The 17,558-nt window shown below is 45.6% G+C and overlaps 1 protein-coding gene across 3 annotated transcripts in view; it reads left to right on the top strand.

Moving 5' to 3' along the window:
- The first annotated feature begins 546 nt into the window (after nucleotides 1-546).
- The window catches only part of PHYKPL (5-phosphohydroxy-L-lysine phospho-lyase), a 26,316-nt gene continuing 9,304 nt past the window's right edge, over nucleotides 547-17,558 (top strand). For all 3 annotated transcript variants that reach the window (XM_015413796.1, XM_015413795.1, XM_015413797.1), the window contains exons 1-2: nucleotides 547-670; nucleotides 11,759-11,877. In XM_015413796.1, coding sequence (XP_015269282.1) covers nucleotides 612-670; nucleotides 11,759-11,877 — 178 coding nt within the window. In that variant the 5' untranslated portion in view covers nucleotides 547-611. The remainder of the gene's footprint in view (nucleotides 671-11,758; nucleotides 11,878-17,558) is intronic.

The raw sequence follows: 17,558 nt of genomic DNA, 5'->3' as shown, positions 1-17,558 counted from the left end.
CAGAATTCCAAAGGTGCCACAGGCTCAAAATGGTTTGGGGATCCCTGCTTTCGTAGATCCAATTATTAATATATTGCTTTCTAACTCTTCCATAAAAGATTCCCATGTGGTTTCCCACCCAGGCTGTTTACAGGGCCAGACCAGACCCAAGCCGGTTCTCCAAACTGGCATCTTCCCATCTAAAATATGTGAGAAGACCTGCACCTGTTAAAGGCTTCGTGTTTTCATTCTGAAAAATGTAGCAGCCTGACAAAGAGCGAAACCCCGGAGACACACATCGAGGAGGGTAGCAAGTACCATTATTGTCGCTCCCACCCCCGGCCTGTGCTTTTTACAGCCGTACATCACGCAGCCTTTCCGGATCTAAAGCTGCATTACGCTCTGACAACTAGACAGCGAGCCAGGCAGCCCCCGCAGGAAAGCTCGGTGCCTTTACACCAGGGACCTCCTCATTGAAAAACCATCCCTTCAAACAAGCGCTGCCGGAGGCCCCCCTCCCCTCCTCCTCGGAGGCCATCGCGCTCCGAAGCTCAGCGGGCCCCGGCACCGACGGAAGCGCCAACTCCGCCTCTTTCCTCGCGCTCGGGCTTCCTTTCCCGGGCGGAGGAGCCATGAAGGCCGAGCCACGTTGCCGCCTAGAGACTCTGGCTTTGAGGAAGCAGTTAATCGGGTAGGTGCCGCGGCTAAAGGACCTACCAGCTGATTGGGCGCCAAGGAGTGCTGCGGCTCACGGGGTCTTTGCCTAGGCTTGTGAAGGGCAATGCTGCGTTACTCTACACACACGGCAGAATGAGGGGATAAAATGAGCTGAACCACTTCAGCGTAGAGAGGAGGGGAGAGTCGCATTTCTAACGGTCAGCCATGGCGGCGGCGCGGGGGGGGGGACCTTCTGCAGCAGATACACTTAAGGGGAGGTTCTATCTTTTTTCGGGGAATTACTAAGGTAGGGCGATCTTCGAAAAATATAAACCCGCACCTGCAGGCTGGTGTAAAAGACCATATTACCACTCCAGAACTCTGCTGTCTCATCATTACCACCTCATTCTGTTTGAGGTGGTAGAATGGACCATTTAGACGGCTGGGGAGGAATTTTCTATTTTTCAGATTCCCCTACCCTGAGGAAACCCAACACAGAAAGCAATGACCCTAGGTACAGGGCCAATTTATCCATTAGACACAGCGGCGAGGGCCCATGGTACTTTTAGAGGACCACAAAAATGCTTTTTTTATTTTAAAACCAAGAAAAATGAACTTTTAGGGTTGAAGAAAATGTTTTTTCTTCTCACAACAGAAAAAATGAAATGTTTAGGGCCCATGACATTTATTGAATTTTGCCTAAAACGGAAAGTTGAAATATTTAGTTATATCAAAACTAATTTTTAATATTGATACTATTAGGATGCCCATAAAGGCAAAAGTGGCTAGGGCCCACAAAATTCATAATGTAGTTTGATAAACTAATCCTTAATTTGCAGGGAGTCCTTACATGAAGAAGTATTTCAAAATGTGGGTTTCCCACCCACAATCTGAAGTGGTAAAGGCTGTTTATCTACTTTATTCCCTGCATGTCTGGTCCACACCTTTCAGCTGCCCACGTGGTTGCATATCTGGGTTACAGATGAACTTGGGTATGGGGGGCAACTGGGATACCTGCACTGCATTCCTCTTGGCATGGGCCTTTTCTAAGTCCTGTCTGCTGGCCACGCTGGAAGCAAATTTGGCAGCTCAGAGCATTTTATTCTTTATTTATTCATTTTTGAGATTTTTATTCCACCCTCCCCAAAGTGGGCTCATGGGGAATCACAAAAGCCAAGTCCAAGACTCAATAAAAATCACATTAAAAACAGTTAAAACACTAACAATAAAAATTCATACAAAAATTTCATATCTGTTAGAGTCACAGTGGAATCAGAGGGCTCTTTCAGCATATTGGGAGCCAGACTGAGAGCAGGGAGGGCAACTGTGATGGACTCCCGCCGCCTCAACCAAGGGCCTGGCGGAACAGCTCCATTTTGCAGGCCCTGTGGAACGATAACAGGTCCCACAGGGCCCTGATCTCCAGTGGGAGCTGATTCCACCAGGCCAGAGCCAGGGCAGAAAAAACCCTGGCCCTGATTGAGGCTAAGCAGACGTCCCTCGGGCGGGGGTAACCAGCAGATGTTGATCCTGTGAGCACAAGGCTCTTTGGGGCACATATAGGAGGAGGCGGTCCTTCAGATATGTCAGTCCCAGGCCACGCAAGGCTTTGAAGGTTAATAACACCTTGAAATGGATTCCAAACTCAACTGGTAGCCAGTGCAAGCGGCACAATACCGGCTGAATGCATGCCCACACATCTCCCTTGGTCTCATCCAGCTTGTGTTGTGTATCTGCCAGAAAGACTCAGGACAGGACTTCCCCACTCTTCAACGAACTCCCTATTTAGGCTCAAGTAGCAAACATTAAAAGCATGGCGTTACTTGTGTTTGTATTGCTCATCTTGTGGAGTTTATTACAGCAAATTACTATTATATACAAATTACCTTTAGTATACAAAGCACATGGATCTTCTCCACAGTGAGGGCTATTCAGTTACTTGCTTTATTGTCCAGTGTTTTCTTCCAAGTAACAGCAAGGTGGTGGTGGGGGTTGAATTTGGACTGAAACTACTGTGGTCAGGTGCTGATAGACAACCCATTCTGAAAGTGAGAGCTGGACTGAAGGAATGCCTTTCTGGTAGTAGCTATATGTTGGGTTTTTCCCCATTTAATTTGCTTTTTATTTAAACTGCCTTAACATCTGTTGAAAAAAGGACAACGTATTTAAACAGATCTAAAGATGCTTCCCCTTAGCTTTCTCAGGTATGCCCAAAGCCTTATCTACAACTAATACATATTTGTTACTGATCAGTGGTAACAGGACAACCTGTGTTAACTACCAGTCCGTGTTGTGCAGTGGAAATTAACGTAAAGAGGAAGGGTCATCCCTCTGTATTCAGATATCTAAGCCCATAACTGGTCCTTTTCCATTAACATGCAAAATATTAGAAAACACTCTCTTACAGTGTAAACCTGAAAAGAGTTATGCCCTTCTGAACCCACTGATTTCTCTGGGATTGCACTGTCATCATGTAAGAGTCATCATGGTAGAAACCCTTATCCCACCCCTAAATGATGAACGTTTAAAAGCCAGACAAGGACTCTGGGTCTCTAGCAACCTTAGTTTGGGGAATGAAGGAACTGGGAACTTGTATCACATTCCGATTATATTGTTTCTTTCCATATGAGTGAGGAGGATTTAAGTTACAGCTGGGCGATCTCTCCAGACCTATGTAAAAGTGAGTTAATGTTGAAGGCGGAAAACATGTCAGGCTTCAGTACCACTTTGTTCTCACCCAAAATGCATCACTTTTTGTTAATGAAAGGAGGATATGTTCCAAAACCTTACGGGCAAACTTAATCCTCACTGCAAACGCCATTTGGAGAATCCAGTCTGTAAGCAAGTAGGTTGCGAAGGTCTGAAAAAGTGGTTTTGACTAATGTCCCAATTAGTAATCTACAGACTGGGTATGGATGCTGAAGTAATGTGGAATCTGTGAACATGTGGACATTTAGAGATGGATTTATACTTTTTCTAAACAAAGAATGCTTGTGATATCGGAAATTTGCCATTCCAGGTGCAGGTACAAAGGTCTTTGTCCAGAATAGTGTCCAGAACAGACAAGTAGAGGACCCACAAGGACTTACAGGGTGCATTTCATTTTTCCCTCCTCCATTATTTCTTCTTTCTTTTCCATGGCAGGCCCTTTTCTTGCTTCTTTCTATCCTTCCCACCCACCAGCCAATATAGTTTTATGTACCCTCCCTTTCTTCAGCTTGCCCTTGCCCTAGTAGCCTCTCCCTAGGAAAATGCTGTTCAGGTTGCACTGTGCCAAATGAGTGGGGTCCAGTTTCACAGTAGGGAACCAACAAGTACTTGCAGGGGTACCTCACTTTCCCCTGTATCCCTTCCCCACAGTATTTTTTTTCTTTCCCTTCTTCTGGCAGTGCCTTTACCTGCTTCCTTCTCTCCTTCCCACCAATCAACCAACCGATATTTTACCCTTTGTCATCTACAGCTACATTTATTATTTATTCAATTTGTATCCCACTTGTGTCATCTACAGCTACATTTATTATTTATTTACTTCAGTTTGTATCCCACTTGTCTCCACAATGAGGATCCAAACCAACTTGGATGCTCTCCTCCATTTTAACCTGACAGCAACCCTATTAGGCTGAGAGTGTGAGAGTGGCCCAAAGTCAGCCAGTGAGGTTCCAAAGCAGAGTGGGGATCTGAATCTGGGTCTGTTCTATGTTATTTATAGTTAGTCTTTCTCACCAAGCATCATAATGGATTACATTGTGCAACAGCCACTGAGGGCATTCAATACAAAGAACAGGTTGGGACATTTAATAAACAATGCTATAGAATTTGGATGGCAGACATCTGAAAATAAGCAGAAATCTGAAACACAGTTGAAACAAAAGCATTAACATGATGCATTAGACAATTCAGAAATTACACAGTAGGAACATACCTGGTGGTGGAAAGTGTCATCAAGTCGCAGCTGATTTAAGGCAACCCCATACGGTTTCCAAGGCAAGAGACTATCAGACATGATTTGCCACTGCCTGCCTCTGCGCAGCAATCATGCGCTTCCTCAGTGGTCTCCCATCCAAGTACTAACCAGGAGTGAACCCTGCTTAGCTTCCAAAATCTGACAAGACCTGGGCTACCCAAGGCAGGGCAGGAGCATACTTAACATCTGAAAACCTAATCTCTACTCCAAACTGGTTTTCATGAGATGGCTCCTATTGTACAGTAGCAAACAGCCAGTCCTGAGTGAATCATAGAGGCTGCATGGTATCAAGTTGCCTGGTGGTTGCTACCAGGCCTGGCCCAGATGAGTCCACCCTCAAAAGCCAAAGCAGCCCTCAAAAGAGCCATGCTCCCTTCTCCTGTTGTTTTCTGAGAGAAACTAAGGCTTGAAGGCTGGAAATACTGTTAAGAATGCTTAGCAACAGCCACTGAGGGAATTCATTTCTTAAAGCTTACAGGTGCTCAGGATGTCAGCTTTTTCTGCAAACCTGGGGTGATTTTCCCTGCCACTGGCAAGGTAGAGTACCTGCAAAAACTTGTGAGAGGCACCTCGCTTTCCCTTGTATCCTGGCCTATGGTTAGAATCCCCACACTATTTCTTCTTTCTCTCCTGCTGGCAGCACCATATCCTCACCTTTCCCTGCTATATTTATTATTTACTACCCGTATACCCCACCTTTCTCCACAATGTGAACCATTTTATCTTCACAACAACCCTATTAGTTGGTAGAGTAGGCTGAGAATGTGTGGCTGGCCCAGAGTCACCCAGTGAAACCCATAGCAAAGGAGATTTGAACCTGGGTCTCTCAGATCCTAATCTGAAACTGTAACCACTACACCACATTAGCTTTTGTGTGGTCACTGCTGTCAAACAGCAGCAAACAGCTGGACCAGGATGAGTCATGCAAGTTGGGTGACAGCAAGTTGCCTGTGGTTGCACATTGCCCTAGCCTCAGTAAGTCTTCCCTGAAAGGCCAAAGCAGCCCTGGAGTGGGTATTGCCCCTCTACCTTTTTTTCTGACAGAAATGAAGGCTTCAGCTGCCAATACTCTGGAGTTGTCCAGCAATGGCCACATAGGGCATTTGTTTCTTAAAACTACATACACTGTTTCTATAATTTTGGGGATTTTACCCTCCCTCCTTTTTAAGATTTCAGATTTTTCTGCAAACCTGCTATTCATGGCTCCAGTCCCTGGATTTAAGTATCCCCATGTTGAGAATTAGATATATTGATGATATCGACTGTCTTTGGATTTATCTGCTTGCTCCACATAAACCATGAAGTAAAGGCTTCCTTCCCCACTCCCCACCCGTGGTGTTTTACACACAATTGCTTGACAGCTTGTGTGGTCGGTCACTATAACACTACTATGCCTTCATTCAGAATTGCTGCCACTCTGTCAGCTACGCTACCATGGGGGTTGGGGAGCTTGGTCTGTGTCTGGTTAATTGCTAATACATTCCTTTCTGTGCTTGTTCTGCTTTGCGCCAAAATGCTTATCTTTACAGATGTGCAGGAGGGAGTTGTATTGTCTGGGTGTCTCCTAGGTGCCGTGGGAGAGTGTTGGTTCTCAGCTTTAGCTAACCCTAATGGTCTCCAGGCTTTATCCCGCATGCGGGAGGGTGCCTAATTGGCCAGTGCTCTTGGGGGGGGGGTGCATACGAATACCCTATATCCTATTATGCCCAAGGGGCCACCACCATTCTTAACAGTGCTTATGTTACTGCATCCTATAACTCTGCAATAAAAGTATTACCATTCCTGAATGCGTTTACTTCGTTGTTGGCTGTGGGTTCTGACACACTCACTATTCAGGCTTTGGAATACTGTGTGCAGTTCTGGTCACCACACCTTAAAAAGGATATTATAGCTTTGGAAAAAGTGCAGAAAAGGGCAACTCGAATGAAAAAAGGGTTGGAACACTTTCCCTATGAGGTGGAAAGAGGTACTTTTCTCCCTTTCTCACAATCATGGGCACTCAATGAAATTGCTGAGCGGTCAGGTTAGAACGGATAAAAGGAAGTACTTCTTCACCCAGAGTGATTAACACATGGAATTCACTGCCACAGGAAGTGGTGGCGGCTACAAGCATGGACGGCTTCAAAAGGGAATTAGATAAGCATATGGAGCAGAGGTCTATCAGTGGCTATTAGCCACAAGGTATAGATAGGGGTTCTGGGGCAAGTGATGCTCTGTCTTCTTGGTGCTTGTGGGGGTCAACAGTGGGAGGGCTTCTAGTGTCCTGGCCCCACTGGTGGACCTCCTGATGGCACCTGGTATTTTTGGCCACTGTGTGACAGGGTGTTGGACTGGATGGGCCTTTGGCCTGATCCAACATTGGCGTCTCTTATGTTCTTACCACTGTGTAGTTCTTCTCCACTGGCCTAGTAAAATGTCAGTTAGCATAGTATTGATAAAAGAGGTGGACGTGGGAAGTGTTGTCAGATCAGACCCCTCTTATGGCGACCCCATAGGGCTTCCAAGGCAAGAGACAAACAGGTGGTTTCCATTGCCTGCCTCTGCATAGCGATGGACGTCTTAGTGGTCTCCCGTCTAAATATTAACCAGGGTCAATCCCGCTTAGCTTTGAAGATCTGACAAGATTGAACTGGCCTGGGCCATCCAGGTCAGGAGTTTAAGAAAGTGATCTTCTTAAAAGATCACCTTATTTTTACTCTAGATTTGAAAAGGCTATTCAACAACTGAGTTGGGTGGGTCTGTGGAAGTCCTGAACCTGGAAAAAGGATAGATGACAGCCAATAAAGTGAAGCTTAGTCCAGATAAGACTGAGGTGCTGTTGATCAATGATAAAGCTGCTCAAGCAGTCAGCCTCTCTTGAGTGTTTGTAGTACCCCAAAGGAGTAGGCTTGTAACTTGGGAGTACTGCTGGATACTGGCCTATGGTTAGAATCCCCTGAAATGCCCAATAAGCACTACCTCCACTCTATCTCTGGGGATGAATAGACTGCCTAAAATTGTTTGGTCTCCTACTGTTGCAGAAAAGGTGACCAACCTTAGTAGAATTCAATGTAGCTCTGAGTCAAAATGGAGATGTTACCCAGGTTTTTCAGGTTTAGGATAAAACTATTAGTTACTTACTGGTATCCCTTGGAAGTCAATTGGTGCCTCGAAATTACTGTGACCAAAAAAATACAGTTGGATGGTTTGATAGCGAATGCTATAATATTAAATTCCAAATCCGTTCTATTTACTACCTTTTTAGGGAGTATAACTCGACCCACCTGAGTATTTCAATTTTAAAAACCAGTTACGTCAAATAGTTAAGATAAAATATAAAGAGCACACTGAGAAACAATGGGCTAACCTCCTTCAGGCTACATTGTCAAATGACTCCAGAAAATTCTGGGCATTGGTGTCAGATAAACATAAAAAGAAGAGTGCCCAAATAAATGCCATCACCCCAGTTCACTGGTATGACTATTTTCTGAAGCTGTTCTATGATAATAACATAACTGCCACTAATTCCATTAACTATACAGCATCAGAAATAGATATTCCCCAATGGCCTATGGCCTCCAGTGAGACCAGAGGAGGTTATTCCATTTATTGAACAGCTAAAGCCAAGAAAAGCCCCTGGCCCAGATGCAATTCCACCCGAAATATTTAAAATAAATCCGGACTGGTGGGGCCACCTTCTTGGCAGATTTTTTTACCATAGTCTATAGAACAGGAATAATGCCAGAGTCTTGGACAAATGCAATACTGGTTCCCATCTTTAAAAAGGGTAATTATCAATTACCATCCAATTACCATCCAATAAGCCTCCTCTCTGTTATTGGGAAACTTTATGCTAGACGACTGGTTAACAAACTTGGATCTTGGATGTTAGAACAAGGAATTCTGGGTCAAGAATAGGTTTTTGTAAAGGGGAATCCACCCTTAATCACTGTGTGACTCTTATGCACCTTGTTAATTATAAGAGGCAAAAAGGCACCAAAGTATATGCAGCCTTTCTAGATCTAAAAGGTGCTTTTGATTCAATCATAAGAGAACGTCTATGGGAGAAACTTAAATTGATGGGGATGGAACCGAGGCTTTTACATTTAATAATGAAGCTTCATCATAATACGACCTGCCAAGTTAGACTTAACAAACTTGGTGACCTAACTGGCAAAATTCCAATTAATATAGGAGTCAAACAGGGCTGCCTTTTAGCACCCTTTTTTTTAATAGTTAGCTCTCCTAAAGAGAGAATTTTATTGCTTTAAATTTTTCAGAAAAAAGGGAGGGTATACAGTGGGATTAAGAAAAGTGGTGAGTGGTACCTTTCTTAGTAAATTATATTAGTAACAATAAGTTCTTCAGCTTCTTCTGTGTTTGACTGATCGTCTTTCATCTTAACCTGTAAAAAACAAAAATTTTAGTAATGTTAATAGTGTCCTTTTGGGTTAGTACAGTCCTTTAATGCGCTCTCCGAACAAATCTTCAAGTCTTGGGGTTTCTTCCTTTTACATCCCTCAGGTTATAAGATGGACCTTTAGCTGCTCCTTCTTCTTCCGGTTTCATGTCCTCCCTCTCCGAGCTGCTGTCTTCTTCTCCACTCAGTACTTCCCATTTTGCGAGTTCTGCCTCTTCCTCTGAACTGGCATGCCTCTTCAAAAAGTCTTGAGCTTTGAAAATGGAGTCAATCTTCTCTCTTTTCTCTTCAAATTTGAAAGTAAGTCCTTCTGGAATCAACCATCTGTAATTGATTTGATGGTTTCTCAAGAATATGGTCAGTCCTTTATAGGCTTTTCACTTCATTCGAATTTCAAATGGAACATCTTTCAGAATTCTTATAGTTTGCTCTCCAATCATCAAAGGCGTTGCCGATGTCGCTCTCAAAATTTGATCTCTGATACGCTGCTTGGTAAACTTGACTACCACTTCTGCTGGCAGGTTATTCTTCTTTGTGAAGTTGGAGGAGGCTCTGTAAGCCAAATCCATCTCTTCGCTTAATTTATCCGCTTCCCTGCCTGTCAGTGGTACCTTTTAGCACCCTTTCTATTCAACCTATTTATAAATGATTTGGCACCCACCTTAGATCCGATCAATGGTCACAGTCCTAAACTTGCCTCGATCCCCACCCCTTTACTTCTTTATGATGATGACACAGTGCTATTGTCTCTAACTCGTATAGGGCTGAAACGCCATTTGAAGAGCTTTGTAGACTATTGTGAAAAGAATAGGCTAGTTCTGAATTTTGAAAAATCCAAAATTATGATCTTCAGTAAGAGTTGGAAGCCGTCCAGATGTAATAGTGGAGGCCATTTCATTGAACAAGTCAAAAGCTTTAAGTATTTGGGTATCCACTTTTACTATTACACAAAATGGGTCTATCATAAAGAGAGAGCAATTGAGGCAGCGAACAACATTGCTGCGGCAATTACACGTTTCACCAGTACGTGCCAGCAGCCCTTAAAGTTTTTAATGCCAAATTAGCTGCTCAATTATTCTACAGAGTACCAATCTGGATTGAAGCCTTAAATGGGGACTTGGAAAGAATTCAGTCCAGATTCTTGCGGAAAATTCTTGGACTTCCCTCTTGTGTTCCTTATGCAGCTTTATGCTTAGAAACCAATCAAAGGCTTCTATTGACCAGAGCATGGCTGATAACTCAGTTCTGGCTTAAACTTCATTTCCATGCTAAAGCTAAAAGTATTATTACTCACATGTTAACTGAGTCCCATCTCTCTCCATGGCTTAGATATGTAGAGGAGACACTCTCTACAATGGGAATATCCCCAGATTATTTAGCCCCTTTTTCAGATAAACAAGCCTATGCTATTATTAAACAAAGATTTCTTGACATCGAAAGGCAAGAACTTCGGGAACGCGCAGCCAGCAGATGCTCCCCAAGCAGGTTGGGGACTTTTGACATGGGCTCTACTGCGAAGTATCTGTCAAGTTTAACAGCCCCACATCATCGCAGAGCATACATGCTTGCACACTTTAATGTTCTGCCATCAGAGGTGCTTTTAGGGAGGTACCGCCAGATACCATATGTAGACAGACTTTGTCCTTGCTCTCTAAAAGATATAGAATCCACTACACACACCATACTTCCTTGCCCCCTCTATAGGGATATCCGATCTCGTTTTATTACTCCGTTTCTAGAGGGTAAGAGGCTGGCACTCTGATGACTCAATTGTTCACTTTCTTCTGTTTAATTGTAATTGCGAAATAATGGAGGCTGTTGTAAAATTTTTATATTATGCAATCAGAAGACGAGGCGTGAATAGCCAAGTGTAAGTGACTGATGCATCTTAGTATTTTCCCGTATTTCCATGTTTTGTGCTTTCATGCCAATAATGGTTTTGTGTGTGTGTGTGTATGGTCTATGGTCGGAGTTCAGATCTCTACTGTGTCACAGAGCACCTTTTACCTACTTCAGCAAATTCACCAGCTCCTGCCATTCTTCAAAGCATGATCTGACTGCAGTGACCCATGTGCTGATCACATTCAGGTTAGATTACTGCAATGTACTGCACATGGGGCTGCCTTTGTAAACTGTCCAGAAACTTACTGTACTGTAAAATGTGGCAGCCAGGTTGGATACAGCAACTGTATTACTCCCCTGCTTAAAGCTCAGCAGCATTGCCTCCCTGGATGCTTCTGGGCGTATTCCAAAGTGCTGGTTCTTACTTCAAAGTCCTAAATGGCTTGGGGTCAGTCTACCTGATCTACTGTATTCTCCTGTACTATCCAGCCTGCCTATTAAAGCCCCACTTTCAGAGGTGAGGCAGGCAGCAACCAGTCAGACTTTATCAATGGCACTTTGCCTTTGAAATGCCCTCTCCCTTGAAATTCACCTGACACCTAATTTACCATCTTTTGGACACCAGCTAAAACCATGGGGTTTTTTTAAAAAAAACAACAACAGGCTTTTATCTCAAATGTTTCATCTTTTTAAATCATGTTTTGGTCTGCTTTTAACCTGAAGATTGATGTATGAATATCATTTTAGACTACTGAACATTATATGCTTTTGTTATGCCATGACTTGTTTTTATGATTATTATTCTTATGCTGCTGTTTTTACATCTCTGGAGTTGACATATACGAGTTGGTAACATAATAACAAGTAATTTAGGTGTGTGTGTTTGTGTGTTTTTCTGATTTTTCCCTTTCCTTCAGATCCTCCTGCAGGCTTTTTTTCCCAGAAGACCCAGTGAAAATTACCAGAGCAAAGGGCCAGTATATGTACGATGAAAATGGAAATAAGTATCTTGACTGTATAAATAATGTTGCTCATGGCAAGTGTGAAGTTAATTTCTCATTAAATCCCAACTACATGTTGCATGTGCTACCTCAGTGGTCATTTTAAATCAAGACAGCTGCTTCTGGTGGGTGCAATTGGGATCAGAGAAGTGGGGCAAGGCCCTATGTTTAACCTTTTCCCTTCTTACCACTTCCCTGCTGGGTATCATTCTGTGTCCCTCAGCTTTGACTCTCTATGAGGTTTCAGATATTTGCCTTTACAGACCGAAACTTTGCACATCCATTGGTCTGGCACCATGCAGCACCATAGCCAGCAATGCCAGAACAGAATGCCTTTGGAACAGAATTAAGGAAGACCTAGGTAAAGAATGGACCAGTGGATACTTACCGTGAGGGGTCCTTCTCCTCTGAGATAAGGAGGACATCTTGATGGGTGTTTCCCACCCTATCTATAGGGAGGCAGGAACCAATAATCTTCAACTTCCTGTCCTCTTGGTAGGGAATGCCCATCTCCTCAGTTCTGGAACTCACAGAAGCAGGAATAACACTAATAACAATAACATTAAACCATAACAACAGAGCCATAATCAGCTAACTACTGAGGAATAAACAGTATAGCATCAAAGACAGGAAGGAAACAAAGAGGTATGAAAAAACACTAGGTAAGGAGCAGCAGAATTAAAGGCTGACGATGACATGGGAGGGCGAAGATGCCCTCCTTATCTCAGAGGAGAAGGACCCCTCACGGTAAGTATCCACTGGTCCATTCTTTCTCTGAGAGGACATCTTGATGGGACCTCCCATAGCAGTGTCCTAATCTGTTGGGTGGGTCATTGTCATGGTTGGTCAGAACGTGTTGCAGAACTCTTCGCCCAAAGGCTGCGTCTGCTGAGTCGTACAAGTTTATTTTGTAGTGCTTAACAAACGTGGAAGGAGATGCCCACGTGACTGCTTTGCAGATTTCCTCTACTGAGGTCCGACTGGTAAGGGCAGCGTTCGTGGTTGCACTCCTTCTGGAATGGGCAGTAATGCCTAGAGGAGGAACCAGCTTCTGGGCCTTATATGCTTCAGCGATGCAAGTCTTCAAGGCAGAGCTGATCGAAGCTTTGGACATCTTGCTCCCTTTATTTAGCAGGGAGATTGATATGAAGAGAGACTCCGATTTGCAGAAGTTGCTAGTGCGGAATAGAAACTCTTTAGGGCTCTTCTCACATCCAGCGAGTGCCAGGACCTCTCTTTGGGGTGCTTTGGATTAGGGCAGAAAGATGGTAGAGAGATCTCTTGAGATCTGTGGAACCGGGAATTCACCTTCGGACAGAAGGTGGGATCCGTGAAGAGCACCACCTTATCCTTGTGGAAAGCGGAAAATGTTGGGTTAGCGGAGAGGGCCTCCAGTTTCAAAACTCTTCTGGCTGACGTGACTGCTACCAGGAAGAGGGTCTTCATTCTGAGCCACTTCAGAGAGATCTCTTTGATGGGTTCAAATGGTGGCGCTGTCAGGGCTTTGAGAATCACATTCAGCCTCCATGAGGGGAATCTGTGAGAAGTTGGGGGGTCCTGAAGTGATGCACCCTTTAGGAACCAATGCATGTGAGGATGAGCAGAAATGGTGTAACCTCTAAAGGTGGGTAGAACCGTGGCCAGAGCCGCTGTTTGACGCCGGAGGGTAGATGCCTTCAGCCCTGAGTCGTGTCCATCCTGTAGGAAATCGAGGATGGGTCTCAGACGTGGTTTCAGTGGATCTAAGCGTTTCCTTCTAAACCACCTAATGAAGGCCTTCCACGTGGTGCTGTAGATCTGACAAGTAGAAGATCTCCTGGAGACTATCATAATATCCTCTACTTTTTCGGAGAAACCTAGTTTGCGGAGCTTTTCCCGCTAAACAGCCAAGCAGTCAAGCGTAGCCGGTTCTGGGTGCCAGATGGGGCCTTGACTCAACAGGTCCGACGACACCAGCAGTATGAGTGGGGGTCGAAACGCAAGATTTTTTAGGTCGGAGAACCATGGTCTCCTGGGCCAGTATGGAGCCACCAGTATGATCTCTACTTCCTCTTCCCTGATCTTCCAGAGAAGTCTTGGTATGACCGGCGTTGGCATACATGAGCCCCGTGGGCCAAGGGGTCATTATGGCATCTGTTGCCTCCGCCCTGTGGTGATAAAATCTGGTGAAGAACCTTGGTAGCTTGTGATTGGCTGGTGAGGCAAAGAGATCCACTACCGGGCAACCAAAGTGGTTCACTATCAGGCCAAACAATTCCATCTTCAGGGAACACTCCCCTTCCTGAAGTTGCCACCTGCTGAGCCAATCCGCACGAGTATTGAGGAAGCCCTTTATGTGTTCCGCCCTGATGGAGGCCACGTTGAGTTCTGCCCACGTTAGGATCCTGTAAGCTTCTCTGTGGAGAAGTGAGGACTTGGAGCCCCCTTGGCTGTTTATGTATGCTTTTGCAGCAACATTGTCTGTCCTGACAAGGACATGATGGCCGGAGATCAGAGGGCTGAAATGAAGAAGGGCAAGGCGAATGCCCCTGAGTTCTAGCAGGTTGATGGGAAGTTTGGTTTCCTCTTTGAACCACACTCCCTGAGCTGGCAAGCTCAAGTGCATGGCTCCCCAGCCTTGGAGACTGGCGTTGGTAACTATCTGCTCACAGTCTGTCATATAGTACGCATGGCCCTGTAGCAGGTTTCTTGTCTTGGACCACCAGGTTAGACTGAGTTTGACCTGACGAGGGACCAGGACAATGGAGTCCACTTTTGCCATAATCTTGAACTGATATGGTCGAAAGAACTGTTGAAGAGACCTCGCGTGCATGCAGGCCCATTGGACCGAGTCGAGGCAGGAGATGAACAGCCCCCATCAGCTTGGCAAGTATCATCAGTGACAACTGTCTGGATTTGATGATTTGTTGAGACAGTGTACAGATCTTTTCTGCCTTGGGTTTTGGAAGAAACATCCGGTTTTAAAACGTATTTATGACTACTCCCAGATGTTCTATGGACTGAGAGGGAGACAGACAACTCTTTTGAAGGTTCACCAGAAAACCATGGGCGTGGAGGCACTGAATGGTGCTTTCGGTGTCTCTCCTGGATTTTTCGGCTGAGCTGGACCGTATCAACAGGTCGTCGAAATACGGGTGCACATGGATGCCCTGTTCTTGGAGTAAGACAATGGGGTGTATGAGAATTTTGGAGAACACCCAAGGGGCAATAGAGAGGCTGAACGGTAGAGCTGTGAATTGCCAATGTTGATCCTGGACACAGAAACAGAGAAACATGTTCCCTGAAAGGTGGGAACATGCAGGTAGGCCTCGGTCAAGTCGATGGAAGTCAAAAATTCTCCCGGTTGAAGGGCCTCTGCGATGAATTTCAAGGTCTCCATCCGGAAATGGCGTAGTCTTACAAATTTGTTCAGAAATTTCAGGTCCAGTATCGCCCTCCAGCTGCCATTCCTTTTGGGAACCTTGAAGAATATTGAGTAGACACCTTGTCCTCTCTCTGGGGAAGGTATCAGTTCTATGGTTTGAATGCTGAACAGGTGTTGTATGGCGTCTAGAGTGCGATGAAGCTTGACCCAGTTCTTTGCTACTGGTGAGGGGACAAATCGGTTTGGACGTCTCGTGACAAACTCAATGGAGTAACCTTTGGAGGTGACCTCCCGAGACTAATGATCTGCGTTGAGTTTGACCCAGGTCTATTGGAACAGTAGCAGTCGTCCCCCCACTGGCGCTGACCAGCAGTCATGCCTTGGAGGGCTGGTTGTCTCTCCCGGACTTGTCATCTCTGTTGAAGAAAGACCTACCCTGCCTGTTCTGGAAGGGGTTTCTTCAAAACGTTTGTCTATTTGTCCCCAAAGACTGCCACCTGAAGTCTCTGTTAAATCTTGGTGTATGTCTCTGGGAACGAAAGGAATAGTTGCTACAGTCTCTGCGATCTGGTCTGCCCAGGGATCTGGGCATCACCTTTTTCTTATCTCTGGTTTCTATAAGTATTTTGTCCAGAGAGTCCCCAAACAAACGGTACCCTTGGAAAGGGTATGCTGTAACTATGTTCTTGGCGTGAAGGTTTGCCTGCCAGGCTCGAAGCCAGAGCGTTCTTCTAGCCGCTACTGTGGAAACCAGGGCTCTAGAAGAGAAGATCATAGCGTCCAAGGTGGCTTCTGCAGAAAAAAATACGCTTTAAGGAGTCTGTTTGCACCTTCAGAAGGAGCTGCGGTGGCTCGTGGTTAAGTCGCTGAACTGCAGGCTGTGAAAGGTCAGTAGTTCAGCAGTTCAAGACCCGGGTGTGCCGCATGACGGAGTGAGCGCCCGTCTCTAGTTCCAGCTCCTGCCAACCTAGGAGTTCGAAAGCAAGAAATTGCAAGTAGATAAATAGGTACCACTTTGGTGGGAAGGTAACAGCGTTCCGCGCGCCTTGGTGTTTAGTCATGCCGGCCACATGACCACGGAAACGTCTTCGGACAGCGCTGGCTCTTCGGCTTTGAAACGGATATGAGCACTGCATCCCGAGAGTCGGATTCGACTGGCTTTCGAGCAAGGGAACCTTTACCTTTTTGCACCTTCAGCCAAGCGCTTGTTAGAATCAGGAATGAGCTGAACCATTTTCCTGGACCAAGCGATTGCCGCTCTTGCCACCATGGTGGCTGTGGCTGAAGCTCTGATGGCCATGGAAGTGGCCTCGTGTGCCTTTCTCAAGGCAAATTCTGCCTTCTTGTCCAGGCTGTCTTTGACAGAGCCGTCCCCATCTTCAGAAAGCAGGCCAGCCGTCTGAATTGCAGTTACCGGAGCATCCACTACAGGGACCTGGAGAAACTTATTGGTAAAAGATGGTAAGGCATATAGCTTTTTAATATTGGGGGGACAATGCCTATTAGCCATAGGTTTCGCCCATTCATTTTTGAGTTGCTTTTCAAGAAATTCAGGAAATGGGAAAACTTTCTCCATCCCAGGAGTTCTGGGAAAATAATCTTTGCTCCCCCTAGGTCTGGATTCAGTCCTCAATTATGCTGTCCTCATCTTGTAAGGGATCCCAGTGGGGATGATTTCCCTTATGGGCACAATGGTCCTTTCTGGCAGCCTTGGTTGGCCAGGGTCTGTGCTCTTCGGGTATGGGTCTATATGTTTCTAACTCCTCATACCTGTAATCTCTGTGGGAAAGGCCAGGAGATTGGGAACCACCCTCAGTCTGGCAAGGATGGCACAGACCTGCTACTTCCTCCCTTATAGTTTGTCTCAGAAACTGTGTAAGTTCAACAGAAATAGAACTTCCCCATTGATCGGGGCTAGTCACAAGTAATCCCGCTTGGGATTCTGTAGCTCTTGTAGCCTCCAAAGTGGCAATCTGGGCATTAGGTATCACCTGCCTGTCATCAACATTTGTGTCCTGGCTTATGGAAGCGAACGGAGCCACCCTGCAGCCTTTCCCCTCTCTGCCTGAGAGCCTCCGAGTATCCAAGATGGCGCCCACGGCACGAGGCGCAGGCGAGGAATGGGGCCGTTTCTTCACATGCTTTTCCTTCTGCACAACTTTGGCCTTTGAAGAGGCAGATTTCACCGCACCCGTCTTCGTTCGGGCGGCAGTCGTGCTCGCCGTGGCAAAGGAGGCTTCTTTCTCTCCCTCAGAGAGGAAATCGTCGGAGCCCTCATGCACAGCCATTCTCGTTCTCTCCCCAGCCAGAGCGACGAGAAGGGGGGGGGGGGGGTGTGCCGGATGCGGAGGC

The sequence above is a fragment of the Gekko japonicus genome, unplaced genomic scaffold (genome assembly GCF_001447785.1).
Source record: "Gekko japonicus isolate JY-2015 unplaced genomic scaffold, Gekko_japonicus_V1.1 scaffold863, whole genome shotgun sequence".
Lineage (NCBI taxonomy): Eukaryota > Metazoa > Chordata > Lepidosauria > Squamata > Gekkonidae > Gekko > Gekko japonicus.
This window is presented reverse-complemented; position numbering and strand designations above follow the sequence as displayed.